The following is a 17923-nucleotide window of genomic DNA, read 5'->3' on the forward strand; positions in this document are numbered from 1 at the left end:
GGGGACGAAGGAGACCATCATTAGGCTAAAAAACAAAACAGACCTATTCGAGAGAAAGTAGAAACTTTAAGAGTGTCCATAATGCACTGGGGTCTCACCAACAGGCCCGGAAGACCACAGGAGATAAATAAAGAGGATGATCAAAATTATTTCCTTAATAGAGAAAAAAAAAACCAAACACTTAAACGTCTAGCCAACATGTAGTGAGTCCCGAACGCTCTAGAGGACGCAGAGAGAGTATTAATGTCAGTGTCATGAAACCCTAGATGTGAATCTTTGTTTGCTCAATATGCAAACCACTGGGATCATACAGGAACAGACAGTACATATTAGATTTTACTTAAACAAACAACCAAACAGACAAACAAACAAAAACCCTACCCAGTCCTGACACCTGACAGTACAAGCTTGTACCAGAAATGATTGGAAGAGAAGAATATGGAGAACAAAAGAAAGATCATGATCCTCAGTGTCATGGCATGGGCGTGTACGGCTGCACTGGAACTGGGTCATGAGTGTTTATTGATGATGTGACCGCTGATAAAAGCAGCAGGATGAACTCTGAAGTGTGTCGAGCTTTACTGTGTGTGACTCGTAGTCAAACCCATTTAGAACAGCACTCACAGTAAACATACGACCCGAGACAAAGACCTGGGACCGAACAACTGAGTGGCTTTTCACGTACTAAAGACAAAACTGAAGGCAGAAACTGATGTCGTCACATGGTGATGTGTCTGGACTCCAGACTTCAGACAATTAAAAGAGGGAAAGGATTTACATTAAAGTATTAAAAATAAGCCTTATATTTATGATGATGACATCTTTTGAGCTGCTTAATTGCTATTGGCGATCAGCCTGTTAATGGTATCATTTGTATCTTTATTTACTGTAAGCTTAAATAAATATGACTCAATACTACAGTTGTAATGTGTAAAATGACTGCAATGTGATCTTTGAATGAGCTCGTGCGGCTCTAAGACCACTACACAGCTGTGTGTACAGGACACATCTGGGCCACGGGGAAAGTACAGACCTGACGGGTTTGAGAGCCATCATGTCATCACGCTTGCGTTCCTTCCTCTTCAGGTCCTGCTCTGTGTTCTTCAGCTTGTCTGGGACCAGGCGCAGTTTGGACTGCATGTCGTTAATGACGTCCTGGAGCTCAGTCTCGGAGGGGAAGACACGCTGACAGACTGGGCAGCACGGCTCCCCCTCCTCCGTCAGCTGGCTGATGAACTGCGTGTACACGGCCGTGGCTCCTGCCAGCATCGCTGATCAGAAAATTCAAAAGGTGAAAAAGTTCAAAGAATATATTTATAATCTGTTGATAAAATTATATTTTGCTTTGTGTGAAATTAACTAATAGCAACTCTCTAAATAAAAGGAACTGTTCCACGGCACACTGTACCTCTCTGCTTGGAGCTCTTCTCCAGGTCCTCCTGCAGTTTGCTCAGATCAGACTCGAAGTCCTGACTGCCGCACACATTGAAGAGTTTCTCCTCATAGCTGGCCAGCTGCTGCTCTTTGCGTCGAATCTCAGTTGTACAGTGACTCTTATTTTGCTCTCTGGATGCCAGCTCCTTACTAACACATTACAGACCAGATTGGAAAGTACAGTGGAACCTCGGATTACGAGTGTAATTTGACACTGTGCCGGCTGTGTGTGTGAAACCCCCATTCACAAACACATACGCGCGCGCACAGAAATGAAGGCGAGGGACACACGCTCTGCTCTCTGAAGAAATTCTGCTCTGTCGCAGATCTTTTCAGAGGTGAGGTGCTGGGTCATTTGTTTGTTTTACTTTACAGCAGTGATTCTGTTAGTTTGCGCTCACATGAGTGTCTTTAGCGATGTTTATTGCTAATTTCAGATAAAACAGTGTAGCGGGAGAGAGACGTTGATTTATGACCTCTGTTTACGGAAGTGTGGTCCAGTGCGGGAGATGCATTGTGGGTAATGCAGTCCGGTGTGTGTGAACGCGAATGTGAGATGTAAGTTAGGATATAGAGCCTGAGTTTTGTTCTTCAGTAGTTTTTTTTGTTGGATTTAAGTGCGATCCACCCGAAAGTTTGTACTATAACCTGACAATGCAGAAAATAAAAGAACAGGCATCGACCAGTTTTGTCCATCTCATCATTACACCAGCATGGATTAACGGGCTGTTACGCTGTCGCGAGTAACATAAAAAAAGCGGAGAAGCTTTAATAATTTAGAGGAGAACAACAGTCTTTCCGTTAATGTGTGTGTGTGAGTTTGTGTGTGTGTTTAAACGAGAGGAGAAAGTTTTAATGTGTAAGATCAGGAGGGGGAGACAGGAGGGGCTGAAAGCAAAAGTCTCCACTTACTCTAGCCTCACACACACACGCACACACGCACACACATGCACACCTAGCACACACAGCGCCTGCATGCACAAACGGAAACACTTATCTGCCGAGATTTCTTTTTTACTTTTTTGAAAGGTAAAGTGCAGGTTAATTTGTTTTATTTTTACTTAACATTTTGTATTAATTATTTTTATGTATTTATTTTTTTGGGCTGTAGAACGAATAATTTTAGTTTCCACTATTTCTAATGGAAAAATTTAATTTGGTTTACGCATGTTTTGGATTACGAGCCTGCTTCTAGAATGAATTATGCTCGTAATTCAAGGTTCCACTGTACAGTTTCACAACATGTCCAAGTCACTTAAGTTTTTAGGTACAGAAGTGTCGTCAGGTTTTGTTCACATATAATTAGTAAATTTGTAAGAAAACATTATAAAGTACAACTATCAAAATCATCGTGTTTTTTTGTAATTATTGTGTTATGTGGACATCCAAAAGAGAATTAAGGCGCTATTCAAAACATTCCAACATTCCAGATGTGACAGAATTAGACCTCAGCACTCACTTCAGTTTGCCCAGCTTATCTCGGATACTGTTGATCTCTCGGGATTTGCTATGAATCCAGTCCTCAAGCTCTCTCTTGTTAGGAAAGTGACCCAGCAGAGACACCAGGTCCTCATTGTGCCTGGACTTAATCTTCCTTACTTGATCTTCTTTGTCAGTCTAAATGCCAGAGTTAAAATTTTATTGCTATTTATCAAAAATAATAAGTTATTTTTTTCTTAATGTTTATTTAATTGTTATAAAATGTAGCTTTCACTGTCTGAAACCATTTCGACAGTCAAATCAATATTATAGGCCTGAGCATAAAAATGTATAAATTCCTGCCATCTGTGTAATTAAAGGTGTTTAATACTGAGAGTGATTAATCAGAGGGTAAAATGTGAATGCACTCACTTTATCTTTCTTCAGCATGTCCATTTGTGTGCGTGCTGAGGTGTGTATGTTGAGGGTTTCCATTTCCTGGTCGAGTTTACGCTGGGTTTGGTCCAGTTCCATCTTTTCTCTCTGTAGCTCCTGCACCTCTGTTTTGAGAAGGTCCACAGTGGAACCCTGCACAACCTTCTCCAGCTCTCGCTCCTACACACCGTTATAAAGGGTTCATATAGTCTTACATATAAAAATACATATACAGATACAAATACAGGTAAGTAAGTATTCTAGAGAATATAAACATTACGGTGTCTCTGGTATTGAGTTCTAAATGAAACTGAAACCCTGTGGTCAGGTGTGTGTGTGTGTGTGTGTGCGTGTGTGCGCTGTTGTAGCGCAGCCACATAAGGGGGTTGTTTTTATAGGCCACAAAAAAAGTGGTAAAGAATAAAACCACAAGGCTTTTTTAACGACCCTATATGGTTTATTTTGTTCCCCAAAGGACTGTGCTTTGGTTCCGGGGTTAAGCTCTCGCGCGTATGCGCAGTTGTGCCGCGAGGGAACCCCGATGACCTATCGGGTCATGTGTGCCGGTATAAAGCCAAAACCGGCATAGAATGGGTGAAGAGATGTGGAGACGGGGCGCTGCATGTGGTATGAGTAAGAGCGAATGGTTGGATTTCCGTGGATTACTGTTTCCTGGATTCATTTAATACAAATCTCATTCTGTTTTCTCGTGCTCCTGGACTTAACATCTTTAACCGGTGAGGCCGAGCCATTTCTCCCGTTCACCATTTCATACATTCGCACACACACACACACACACACACACACACGCATACACTTCAGATTCTGTTTATAGTGGTATATATTTTATATATATTGTTTTGTTGGTGGACCTCATTTGTTTGTTTGTCTTTTTTATTTAATACACTTTGGGTTTGATTGGAAATTGTTGTCGCGTGTCTTGTCTTGTTCCGCGAAGATTGCGCAACATCGCAAGTTAATCATATTAGCCCATATTTAGATTTAAGACCCCGAAAATGTGTAATGAGCTCTAAAATAAGATCTGAGCGTTACATTGTGTGTACTGATCCTACAGTCTAACTATTATAACCATATAACGTTAGTTGAGCAGATAAAACACAAGCTCTTGTGGTAATTGAAGGAGTTATTGTGTTCCTATCGCTCAATGTTACTGTACCTGACTGTAGAAAAATAGATAAGTGATTAGGTTTTAATTTGGTTGGGGGTTTTAATTTACTCACCAAGACGTTCATTTTAACCAGCTTTGATCAGTCTCCTACTTGTGCATTAATTTTTATTCACAGAAGAACAGAATAAACCTGATGCACAGAGGAATTATGGATGAACACTTACTGCTTTGGTGAGCTCACTCTCCAACTCCTGAAGTCTGGATGAGGAACCTTCCAGTCTCTGCAGGTCAGATTTAACATTCCTTAACTCTTGCTGCTTCTTCACCTGTATGTCCTTCTTCAGCTCGATGGTCCTCTCCAGGCCGGTCTTCTTGTCACGAATCTCATCAATGTTCTGCTGTTTCTGTGTTTCTTTCTCTTGCAGGTCAATCTGTAATAAAGTTTAGCCATTTTCTGTTGAACCTAAATCTCTTGAGACTATTGTTCACACGAGAAATAACACCGTATGTCTGGATGGAGTCACCTCAGAGGCACTAAAGTTCCTACAAAGAAAACGGCAGCAGAGAGGAAGATCCACACGGCAGCAGAGAGGGAGATCCACATAAACAGCTAAGAGGTCCACAGCTGTTGATGTGGATGAGATTGTTAAGAGCCCTGTTACTCAGACGTCTGGTGGGAGCTGATCATTAGCAGCAGATCTTTTACTTGCAAACTGAACAACCAATACGACTTATTTGGATTCTATTGGATTCTATTTGGGTCATAATTCATAGGTAAGGGTTCACATGGACAAAGTCTGTGTGAAGTGAAAATACTACCAGAATCATTCACAGCATTTAGTCTGAGCACTGCCTCATCTAAAAAAAAAAAAAAGTCTTTATCCTTTTGTAAATTTTACATCAAGCTCTGCATAATATAATCAAGCACACTCATTAAAAAGCAAACGATTGACCTGCATTCACCATGTGGACTTAAAAACATCTTCCCAAAAAACATACTGTTAAAGAAGTTCTTTTCTGAAACACGATGTGAAAGCAAATTCTTTTCATTTATAATAAAAATAAGTGGATCGCTATTTCTGTTCTCTATTAATTAGAATATTTAGAAATAATTAGAAATTCAACCCAGAAAATAATATTTAAGTCCAAATATGACCTAATTAACATTTGAACTGCACACACATGATTCAGCCATCTGAGCTCAACTCAAACTATTAGAACCTTAATCTCAAATCTTCTATTTCTGTCTTTTGCTCATACAGTCCACACAGTATTAAATTTCTCAACAGACTTTTGGATCAAGGAATCAGAACTTAACAAGAAGCAGAGCTATACAGATGAGTTTTTAGGTATTAGGAGATCTTTACCATAACCCTGCTGAGGGCCTTGGTCTCTTGGTCCTGTCTCTCTCTGACTTGACTGTGGAAGCTCTGGAGCTGTCTCTCACTGAATGGAGCTCTGTCGTATCCTTCCATGTCCAGATAAGAAGCTAAAGACTTCACCTGAGTATCTCGGCCCTTTATATGTAACGCCTGCTTGTCCGCTTCCATCTGGAGACGACCTTCAGTGAGCAGACGAACACAAAATTTATGAACAAACAAAAACCTCTTCACATAACCAACAACAAATAAAATTTGCGTAATACATTTTTTAATTAATTAAAAACACAACATTCCACTTAGTTAATGTTTCTTCATGAAATAAAGATGATTAATATACTATTTTTATAAATGTATCCTCTTAACATTCCATATTCCTCTATTAACGACGATCAGCTCCTGGTATCTCTCTTACTCCAGTGTTACACACAACTATCGTAACGAATTTACTTACAATTACTGTTAAACCTTGAATTGCGAGCATAATTCGTTCAGGAAGTGTGCTTGTATATCAAAGCACTCGTATATCAGAGCAAATTTCCCCCTTGAAAATATAAGTAAATATAAGTAATTCAACTGCAAACCACACATTATGAGTGGTATTTAAACATCCCGGCTAAACATCAATATGTGGTACAGACACTGCTCTGCTATTTATACTATTTATATTTATCAGTATTGATCTGCATTAGAAACTAAAGACTCATCTGTTTCTCCAGTACTTGGACTATCCCCCTCCCCCCCTCCCCCCGAAAAAAAAAAAAAAAACCCTCTTAGTTGTGTTGGACTAATGGCACTTAGTTATTAACCTAGTTAACCCAGTGTAAGTATGTATCCAATTATGTAAACATTAAAGCACTTTTTGTAAGTCGCTCTGGATAAGAGCGTCTGCCAAATGCCTAAATGTAAATGCATTATCTATTCAATATGCCCTTTTCATCCTAGCCCAGTTATTGTAATTTTATTCAACAAATTTATTGCAGTTATTTGCTAAGTTAGTTTTTTTTGTTGCTGTGTCGTGTTTTATTGCAGTCTCAGAGAGGAGAGCATCGTCTCTCACCCTGTTCAACAAGCAGTTCTGATTTCATGGAGTTCATCCTCTGGCACTCACGAGCCGCTCTCTCCAGATCACGCTGACATTCTGTCAGCCTCTTCTCTTTCTTCTTCACGGTCACCTGGTGATTCTCGTACATCTCCTGTAGCTGCTCATCTGAACCCTGAAACACCTAAAAGTGACCAAAATCAAAAGATTATTTAAAAGATACACATAATACACACATACAAAACATACATCAGCCAGAATTTTATAAATCAGTAAATTGGTGACAGGATAATGGATCACGTACAGTCATGGCCAAAAAATATTGGCACCCTTGCAATTCTGTCAGAAAACGCAACACTTGGGGCGCTGTTGAGCTCATGATGGAGTAGGACGTGTTTTGTGAGGCTCCGGAGGATTATTGTTAAAATTGTTATTAAATTGCGCTTTCCAGATTGAATTTTACTGTCATTCTTCCCCGTTAACAGTTTTTTTGTATATTCGTCTCTAAAGTTGGTTACAATGTCCGGTAAAAACACCAAAACCCGTAGCACAACGCAGTCACAACTGAGGCCTAATCCACTGGTCACGGCCTCACCTTCACGTGATCCGCCTCCGCGCGCTGACCCCACGGTTCACCAGGCAGTCTCTGTGATTGACACGGGTGCGCTGAAGTTCGAGATATTATCCTCATTGAGGAATGAAATCACGGATATTATTAAGGCGGAACTGCGTGCTGCATTGTAAAGACACAACTGGCTAATGACAAGGCCGCCACTGATGCCGGACCGTCTGCGCTAAAGAGTACCGTAGGTGAGATGGAGCGTTCGCTTGTACTGTTGTACTGATGATATCACTGCAATGCAAAGTAAGATACGTCTTACAGCAGATTTAATTAAACTGGATAACAAAGGCCAAGATTTGACCACCAGATCACGTCGTAATAATATTTGCATAATCGGTGTTCCTGAGGGTCCTAACAGCTGCATTACCTCTAGCGTCGCTGTGTTGCTTAAAGAGGCGCTCAGCCTGGAGAAGGAGCCGACTTTAGACAGATCTCACCACCTCGAGCTGTTGTGGCCAGATTTCACTACCATAGGGAATGCCTTGATGATTTTCACGACGTGTCAGAAAGTTAAGGCAGATTAAATTCAAGGAATTTAGTATTTCTGTTTTTCCTGACCACACAGCAAAAATTGCAAAAGCGCGTGCTTCTTTTAATAAGGTCCGACCACAACTCCGTGGCATTGAGGGCGCGCGCTACGGCCTGTTTTACCCAGCGCGGCTGAGGATAACCTACAATAGTACATTGTACCTACAACAGTAGGGAAAGATTTTCTTTCGGCCGAAGAAGCAAAGGACTACATTAAGACTATCCAAACTGCTCTCGATCTGCACTCGTAGTGTTTTAAATAGTTCGTAGTGTTTTAAAAGTTTTTTCTCCTTTTTTTAAAAAGCAAAACGTGTGATCTTTTTACATTTTTGATGCTACCTCTATCTTTACAAGCTTTTTATTTTGCAAAGTTAATGTTTTGATTAATATATTGATTTATTCACCTCTAGGGTTTTCTTTTTTCTTGTTGTTGCTGATGTTTTTTCTCTCTTCTTTTTTTTTCTTTTCTTCTTTTCTGTGGTTCTGGACCGCAAATTGGATAACATCTTGGAGAGACTAGCAGCTATGCAACATGTTTTGGACAGACCTGCAGACCAGTGATGGACACTAAATATCTGTGAAATTGGCAGATATTGTTCGAAACCTGGAAAATATGATTTTCTTTTTCGGCTGCCCCTTTTTTTTTCTTCTAGCTACTGCATTCAAGGCCGTGGCTGGAGTCATAACAAACTCCCCGAAGACCAAGATAACGAGACGCTCTGGAATTCTAATCCCTCCCCCTTCAAGGACACCTGGCGCAGACTATTACGGGATGTTACAGGCTTATAAACTGAAATGCATGCACTCACACACACACATAACAGCTACAGATAGACACTCTACCTTCCCCATATCCAACGCCTTCGTGTGCTTATTCCCTTCAGTGTGGGCAGGCGGAATCGGGACCAGCGCTCTCTAGCTGCAGGGACTGGAGCTGTTTGCCTACACTGGACATTTCCTATCCCCTGTACCCTTATCGTTGCAATGTTTATGTCTTGTGATTACATGTTTTTTTTTTTTTTTGTGCTTTGCTGAGGTATTTTTTTGTACCCCTGATCTCACACTGCCCTTTTCGAAGGACAGTCTGGGAGGGGATTTTTTACCCTCGTTATCCTAATGTATCTTATTCCTTATTTTCTATGATGGCGCCCTAGTGGCTGACGTCGCGACTCTGTGGTCGCAAAATATTTTCGCTGCATATTGTACTTGTATGATTGTGCATGTGACAGAAAATAAATCCTTAATCCCTTAATCCTTAATCCTTTTCTTTTAAGATGGTTATCATTTACCTATACATTATTATAAGCTGGGGATGAGGATACACCCATTTGCGCATTATTTTTGTTCTATTTAACCTGTGGGAGCCTTTTTGTTTTCCTTAGTGTTTTTCTCTTCTACATCGGGCTCACTCTCTGAGTCGTGGTCACAGTTACTGTGAGAGGGACTTTTAGTTAGTTTATTTTGCTGTCTCCTAGGGTTTGTTAGGATGGAGACTTTAGATTTGTGTGTAATGTGTGTTTGTGAGTGTGTGTGCGCGTGTGCATGTGGGGGGAGGGGGGTGTCATCCTTCTGGTTCTGCGAATCCTTATCATTTTCACATTTTTTGGATAAATGGCTAATTTCTATGTAGGCCAAGTTTAGTTGGGAGTAGTACACCTATCAACATCAGAGGTATGGGAAACCCAATTAAAACATCTAGGGTATTTAATCACCTGAAACGTTTCCATACTGATCGTGTTTTTACAAGAAACAAATTTTTAAGTTGAGGATCATCATAGGCTTCTCCGTCCCTGGGTAGGTCAAATTTTTTATTCCAATTTTAATTCCAAGTCACGGGGTGTGGCCAGAATAGTTAACAAAAAGATACAGTTTTCACCTAACCATATAACTGCTGACAGAAATGGCAGGTATCTTATAGTTGCACAGTAAACCCACTTGATAATTTTTGTGGGAGATTTAAACTGTGTTTCTGATCCAGTTTTGGATCGCTTTAGCTCTCGCGTTGTGTCCCAGTCTGCCATGTCTAAAATATTTTTTTATTTCATGTCACAGAATGGCCTTGTGAGACCCATGGAGATTCCGTAATCCTGTAGATAAAAAATTCTCATTTTTTTCTCAGGTGTATCATTCATATTCTAGTATTGATTATTTTTTTCATTGACAGTCATCTTAATCCTCCTGTTGTTTCTTCAGATTATTATATAGTATTGTGATTTCTGACCATGCTCCTTATCACTGGATATCCAATTATCAATGCATAAACAGACCCCATCGTCTTGGCGGTTTAACTCACTTTTTTTAGCGGACAAAGAGTTTTGTACATCCATTTCTAACACTATTGATTAATTTTTGTTGTTTAACCATCTTGAGTCCACTTCTTATTCATTATTATGGGAAACTCTTAAGGCTTATCTTAGAGGGCAAATCATATCATACTCTGCTTTTCTAAATCGAAGTCGCAAGACTAGGCTCAACGAACTCACATCAGCTATTAGCAAACTCGACCATATTTATGCATTTAATCCTTCTCCGGAGTTGTACAAGCAACGCATTGACTTACAGAATTTGAAGTCAGAAGTTGTCACAGACTCGGGGAACGTATTATGAATATGGTGATAAATCAAGTAGATTGTTAGCACATCAGCTAAAACGACAGACTGCCTTACGCCTAATACCACAAATTAAAACTGACTTAAATATCATCACTGCTGATCCCATGGAGATCAATGCAGTTTTTAAATCATATTACTCCTTCCTTTATAAATCTGTCTTAAAGATGATATAAAATTGAATCATTTCCTTCGAAGTATATGATATTGATCTTGATAACACAACTGTGATGGCGTCGCGGATGGCTGCCTCGGTGTGGAGCTCTCTATCTGTCTTACTGTTTTTGTTAGTTTGTCCTGTTTTTGGTTTCTCAAATGCTATCACTTCGGAATATCACTTTGGACCCCTCACACCCAGGCCACCTTTTATTTGAACTTTTGCCGTCGGGTCGATGCTATAGAGCACCAAACCACTAGGACAGTCAGGCACAAAAGCAGTTTTTTTTCCCCAGGTTAAACATCATTTTAACTGTCAATAAATATAAGTGCAATATTGTGTACAGTACCACAGTGCAATATACTGTAGAAAACCACAGATTTCAGGTATTTATGTAACTTACTTAAAAGTATCTTACACCCTACTCCATTTGATGTCAACCTTTTTTTTTTTTTTTTTGCGTCGTGCTGTTTTGTCATTTGTTTTTTGTTCCGGAAGCTCTGTCACTAAAACTAATTCCTTGTACGTGCAAGCGGACTTGGCATCAAAAACTCTTACTGATTCTGATATTCCTGTTATTGATACAATATCTGTAAGGGACTTGGACTCTCCATTATCTTTTGAAGAAATCATCGTTTCAATTAAGGCAATGCAGTCTAATTTTATAAAAAGTTTATAGATAAATTGGCACCATTGCTTCTTGGTGTGTTCAATGAATCCTTCGACCAGGGCTCATTATCATCTACCTTTAACCAAGCCTCAATTGCTCTTCTTCTTAAAAAGGGAAAGGATCCCCTTCAGTGTGGATCATATAGGCCATTATCATTGCTGAATGCTGATGTGAAAGTTCCGGCTAAAGTAATTGCATCCCGTTTAGAGGATGTTTTAACATGTTATATCTGAGGAGCAAACTGGTTACATAAAAGGACGGCATTTGTTTTTTAATACTCGTACACTTTTTAATATAATTTACTCCAACAAACATCTGTTGATGCTGAGAAAGCTTTCGATAGGGTTGAGTGGGAATACTTGTTTGCAGTATTAAAGAAATTTGGAGGAAATTCGCCTCCTTTACAAATCCCTGCAAGCTAGTGTTCATACAAATGATATAAGCTCTGATTATTTCACTCTTGGGCGTGGTACCCGGCAGCGCTGCCCACTGTCACCACTGCTTTTTGCCCTTGCTATTGAACCATTGTCTGTTAAGCTTAGATCTTCTCTTGCTTTTAAAGGTATTATTCGTAATGGGTTGGAGCATAAATTATCCCTATATGCCGATGACTTGTTGTTATATGTGACTGATCCTGCAGCCTCTATTCCTGTTATTTTAATCACTCTGGATAATGTTGGTTCTTTCTCTGGGTATAAACTAAATTTGCATAAGAGTGAACACTACCTGGTTAATAATAGTGCTTTACAACTTTAGCATCTAAACCTGCCTTTTAAACTCAATTGTTCAGGCTTTTAATACCTTGGTATTACAGTGACTCGTTCTCTGTCTGACCTTTCTCATGCCAACTTCTCCTCTCTTATTGCTGATGTTAAATCTGATATTCAGAGATGGAGCAATCTGCCTCTTTCTTTAACCGGAAAAAATCACTGCAGTTAAAATCACCATTCTTCCTAAATTTCTTTATTTTTTTCAATCACTTCCTTTATTTCTTCCTAAGTATTTTTTTGATTTCTTAGATAAAATCATAATCTCTTTTCTTTGGGCTGGGAAACCTCCTAGAATCCGTAAGCCCTTACTACAGAGATGTAGACTTAGTGGTGGACTAGCTCTGCCTAATTTTCAAATTTACTACTGGGCTGCACATATTAAAAAATTTAATTTTTGAATAAGCTCATCTGAATCCCCATGGTGCAAATTAGAGTTACTGTGTTGTAAACCATCCTGTATATTAGCTCTACTTTGCACTTCATTTTCAATCAAACCTGCTCAATACACTGATAACCCAGTGGTACTTAATACACTTAAGATTTGGTATCAGTTTAGACGCCACTTTTAATTTGGATCTGCATCAGCAATGGGTGCATTGCATAAAAATAATTTGTTTCCTCTGTCACTTTTAGATTCAGCATTTTTATCATGGACGACAAAGGCATCACATTTATAATTTGTATGAAGAAGGAGTATTTAAATGTTTTGCTAGTCTGTCCTCGGAGTGTGTGCTGCCTGCAGCTCATTTCTTTTGTTACCTGCAAGTTGGCAACTTTGTATCCAAGTGTTTTCCTAATTTTCCTTCTATACCTCCCAGGCAGCCCTGGAAAAATCTGATCACATCTAATCCATATCAGCGAGGTGTGATATCAAGAATATATATTATTTTATTTTATCTTATGGTAATTGTAAAATCGCTAAAACCAGAGCCGCTTGGGAAAACGAACTGGGATTGCAGTTGAGTGAGGAATGGCTATGGAATTGGCGGAAGGCTATAGACAGAATACGCTCCAGCTCTTTCTGCGGCCGTGTTAGTCTTATTCAGTTTAAGGTTTTGCACAGAGTCCATTATTCCAAATCAAGGCTGGCCGTAATATTTCCTGATGTTGAGGACAGATTTGACAGGTGACAAGGCCCGGCAGTGTCTACCACCTCAGAAGCTTGAGAGACTTCAGACTGCCCTCCAGGGTGCTCAGGAACGTTTACTCCTGCACCATAGAGAGCATCCTGACAGGAACAGCACCATGCAGGACAGACGAGCTCTACAGAGGGTGGTGAGATCAGCTGAGCGCATCATCCGCACCGAGCTCCCTGACCTGCACTCGATCTACAGCAAGCGGTGCTGGACCAAGGCCAGGAAGATCGTGAAGGACCTCAGCCACCCCAATAACGGACTGTTCACTCTGTTGCGGTCTGGGAAACGATTCCGCTCCCTTAGGGGCCAACACAGAGGGACTGAGGAGGAGCTTCTTCCCGCAGGCGATAAGGCCTCTTAACCACCCAACACAGGACTAATATTATCTCTTTTACATCCAACACTGACTGGGCATTCATGGACACTATGGACACATTCATGCACACTTTTTGCACTATATACTTATACTTTCATTATGGACCACTGCACAAATCACTTTTATAATGAGACACTTTAAGAAGTCACTTTATGCATACTTGCACACCTCAGCCATTTTTACATTTTCTTCTTTTATATTTCTATATTATATATATTTTGTTCTTATTTGTACAGTATATTTTAATTTTATTTTATTTTACTTAGCACAGTATATTTACTAGTTAATTAAATTTTTCTGCAATATATCTTTATTTTTACTTGTACAGTATATTTTACCAGTTAACTTTATTTTCTACCGTATTACCTTTATTTAATTTATTTCTTATGTTTAAGCTTTTATTTTAAGGTCACTGGTAGTCGAAAAAGCATTTCACTGCATATCGTACTGTGTATGACTGTGTACGTGACAAATAAAATTTGAAATTGAATTTGATTTAGTGCCACCCCTCTTCCTGTAATTTAAGTCACATGTTCCTTTTTGTGCCCAAACCTGCACAACTTTTGGACAGGTTTTTTTAATCTCATGTCCACCATACTTGGGGTACGGTTGGAGCCATGTCCATTAACTGCTATATTTGGCATTACAGACGTTTCAGTTCCATTAAGTTCTGCACATAAAGACGTCGTCGCCTTCTCATCTTTGTTGGCCAGACGTACAATACTTTTACACTGGAGGTCCGTTAATTGTCCCTCAATCTTTCAGTGGACTAAAGATTTATTATTTTTTCTTAAGCTAGAAAAGATAAAATATACACTGAGAGGTTCTAGTAATAAGTTTTTTCACAAATTTGGCAGACGCCAAATTTGTGAAAAAACTTATTACTAGTGGCAACCATTTATCTTATTAACTTATTACTAATGGCAACCATTTATCGCTTATTTCACAAGCTTACAGGTACTGCCTGAATTATTACCTGGACTGGGTCAAGCATCGGAGTGTATGTACGACCAATCTAATTCACATAGATTAGTTTGAGCCAAAGGATGCTAGGGTGTGTGTGTGTGTGTGTGTTGGGTGGGTGGGGAGTTTTTCATTTTTCTTTTCATTTGATAATAATAATAATACATTTAATTAGTTGCTTTTGTTATGTTTATGTCTGACAATTGTTCAATAAATAAAAAAGAAAACGCAACACTTCTCTCAGGAAATTGTTCTAATTAAAAATTGTTTGGAATTCACGTGCTTATTATATTGTTTGCACTGGAACAACACAAAAAAAACAGATGAAAAGTCAAATTTCACACAGAACCTTTAATATGGACTGGACAAAATTATTGCCATCTTGTCAAAATTGTAGGAAATAATTGCTTTTTAAGCATGTGATGCTCCTGTAATTTGTACTTGGACGGATGTGGCACATAATAGTTGTGGACACTATAGTAATCACACCAGTTAAAATGGATAAAAGTTCAAATGGAGAAAAGTTAACTGAACCTTTGTTTTGTGTGTCACACTGAGCATGGAGAAAAGAAAGAGTGTAAACAGCACATGGCACCGGAGCAAACCTCCCTGGACCTGGACGGAGGAGCAAAGTTTGTGAAAAATTACAACGGAAGATTGTTCGAATTACTCCGATTAACTTCCAAACAAATTCAAGTGGATCTGCAGCTCACACTATTCGTTATCATCTAAATGAAAAGGGACGCTATAGTAGGAGACCCAGGCGGACACAAAAGCATAAAAAAGCAAGACTGGAATTGCCAAAACCACAATCCTTCTGGGAGAACGTACTGTGGACAGATGAGACAAAAGTAGAGCCTTTTGGTAAAGGACATTATGGCACTGTTTACAGAAAAAGAAATAAGGCCTTCAAAGAAAAGAACACAGGGTTAACTAATCCTAACCCTAGTCCCTAGAGTCAAACATGGTGGAGGTTCAAAGATGTTTTGAACCAGATTTCTTGATACTGTGTCTTGATGCTTCAAATCTGGATGACCAGAAGCAGTTTGCAAAAGAAGAATGGTCCAGAATTCCAGTAGAGAGGTATAAGAAACTCATATTACAGGTTACATATTACGTTAAGGGTGCCAATAATTTTTGCCAAACATGTGCAACTGCAACAATGTTTTGAGAGAAGTGTTTCAGTTTTTGAAATAACTGCTGATATTTTTGGCCATGACCCTCTCATGGCATGATGTCATCTGTACCTTCTCCACACATCTCTCACTCACCTGGACACTAAAAGGGGGAATTATGATAAAATGCTCTTTGTCGACTACAGCTCAGCATTTAACACTTTAATTCCCTCCACACTAACCAAGCTGGAGCACCTGGGACACAGAACATCTCTGTCAGTGGATCTCCAACCTCCAGACTAGCAGACCACAGGCAGTAAGGTCACCCATAATCAAGTCTCAGCCTCCCTCACTCTTAGCACTGGAGCCCCCCAGGGTTGTGTTCTGAGCCCCCTGCTGTACTCATTGTACAAGTACGACTATGTGGCCACTACCAACTCCACCACCATCATCATCAAGTTTGCTGATGACACTGTCTTGGTGGGCCTGATCTCTGACAATGACGAGACGGCCTACAATACCTGAAGGAGATTGGAAATCTGGAAAACTGGTTCCAGAGGAACAACTTTTTCCTAATGTCAGCCAGAAAAAGGAGTTGAAAGTGGACTTTAGCACAAAGCAGGAGAGGAACTACCAGACCCCCATCATCAACAGAGCCCAGTGAAAAAAAGAGTGGACAGCTTCAAATACCTCTGTGTTCACATCACGCAGGACCTGACCTGCACTTGATCTACTGTACAGCAAGCGGTGCTGGACCAAGGCCAGGAAGATCGTGAAGGACCCCAGTTACGCCAACAACAGACTGTTCTCTCTGTTGTAGTCAGGAAAGCGATTCCGCTCCCTGAAGGCCAACACAGAGAGACTGAGGAGGAGCTTCTTCCCGCAGGCGATACGGCTCTTAATCAGTACACCACACAGTACTGATCCATTTTTTGCACACTACACACTTATGGACATTTGTTCTTTGCACTCATTCTGGACATTTATGGACACTGCACACCTGCACATTCATGCATGTTTACACATTTTTCATTTTTGATTGTTGCACATAAACACACTAATGCATAATTTCCATACTCTTTCTATTTAAATCCCATTTCAATAATAGATATATTTTATATTAGCTAAAGTTTTTTATTCCATATTTATTTTATTATTAATAATCTTTTTTAGGGTCATGGCCGTTCGTTTAAGCATTTCATTGTACTGTATATCGTACTGTGTATGTAACAAATAAAATTTAATTTGAATCGGCCTGTCTGGTCCGATCCCACAGAAAAAGCCAATGCAGCAGATATTGCTGGGAAAAGAAATAATGCTGGTGAAGACATAAAGGCACCAGAACACCCGGTCCATCACAGCTGGCTGCCTATATGGCTTAGCCGACAAAGAGCTGAAGGTTGTTGAGTCAGATTACGATTTTCTCAGATCTCGATCAGATCTAGCTTTCGTGGGAAGTGCCGAACAAATACGTCCGATCCACAGAGGTCCTACCTTACAACTTACAGTGCTTACCGAACCCGCTGCTAAAGCCCTGGTGCCAGACACCACAGCACACCTTCAGACGTTATTCAGAGTCATGCCCGAAGGGTCATAGTTACCGTGGGGACACAAGGGGCAGCTACACAACAATACTAGGTATGATGTTTTAAGGCATAATGTTATGGCTGATCGGTGAATGTTTGTAGCTGAGAGAGGAAACCGTAAACAGAATATGAAGATAACTCTTTGCTGAACAATAAGGAAAAGTGTGTAGTGAAAAACAGACTATTCCTTAACATTTCTAATCCTGAACAAAAGAAACAAAAACTCACCTCCTTACTTAGAATAACATTTACAGAAACTTTAATACGCAGCAAATGTACATAATAGATTCGGTGAGTTTTTACTGGGACGAGACATGAGAGTCTACAGTAGTGTACATTTTGTCAGCTATTTTCAATTTAAGTCTTAGTCCAGAAATGAATGTCCCTGATAGTTTATATCACATTTAGTCAATCATAATGAATGAACACCATATTGCAGCAGATTGAGACGTAATTTAAATGTTGATGAAAATAAAGACAGATGTTTTATTTATTTATTTTTTTTAAACCACCTTTTAGTCTCGCCTTTTATCGTCATCGATATTGTATGCTG

At 39.7% G+C, this 17923-nt stretch overlaps 1 protein-coding gene across 4 annotated transcripts in view; it reads right to left on the minus strand.

Moving 5' to 3' along the window:
- Positions 1-17923, minus strand: part of rad50 (RAD50 homolog, double strand break repair protein) — a 62877-nt gene that overhangs the window by 29767 nt on the left and 15187 nt on the right. For all 4 annotated transcript variants that reach the window (XM_053490817.1, XM_053490816.1, XM_053490814.1 and 1 more), the window contains exons 8-14: positions 6857-7022; positions 5785-5978; positions 4642-4848; positions 3286-3468; positions 2894-3051; positions 1409-1584; positions 1034-1271 (exon numbers count right to left, since the gene is read on the minus strand). In XM_053490817.1, coding sequence (XP_053346792.1) covers positions 1034-1271; positions 1409-1584; positions 2894-3051; positions 3286-3468; positions 4642-4848; positions 5785-5978; positions 6857-7022 — 1322 coding nt within the window. The remainder of the gene's footprint in view (positions 1-1033; positions 1272-1408; positions 1585-2893; positions 3052-3285; positions 3469-4641; positions 4849-5784; positions 5979-6856; positions 7023-17923) is intronic.

This window comes from Clarias gariepinus, unplaced genomic scaffold (assembly GCF_024256425.1).
Source record: "Clarias gariepinus isolate MV-2021 ecotype Netherlands unplaced genomic scaffold, CGAR_prim_01v2 scaffold_33, whole genome shotgun sequence".
In the NCBI taxonomy this organism is placed as follows: domain Eukaryota; kingdom Metazoa; phylum Chordata; class Actinopteri; order Siluriformes; family Clariidae; genus Clarias; species Clarias gariepinus.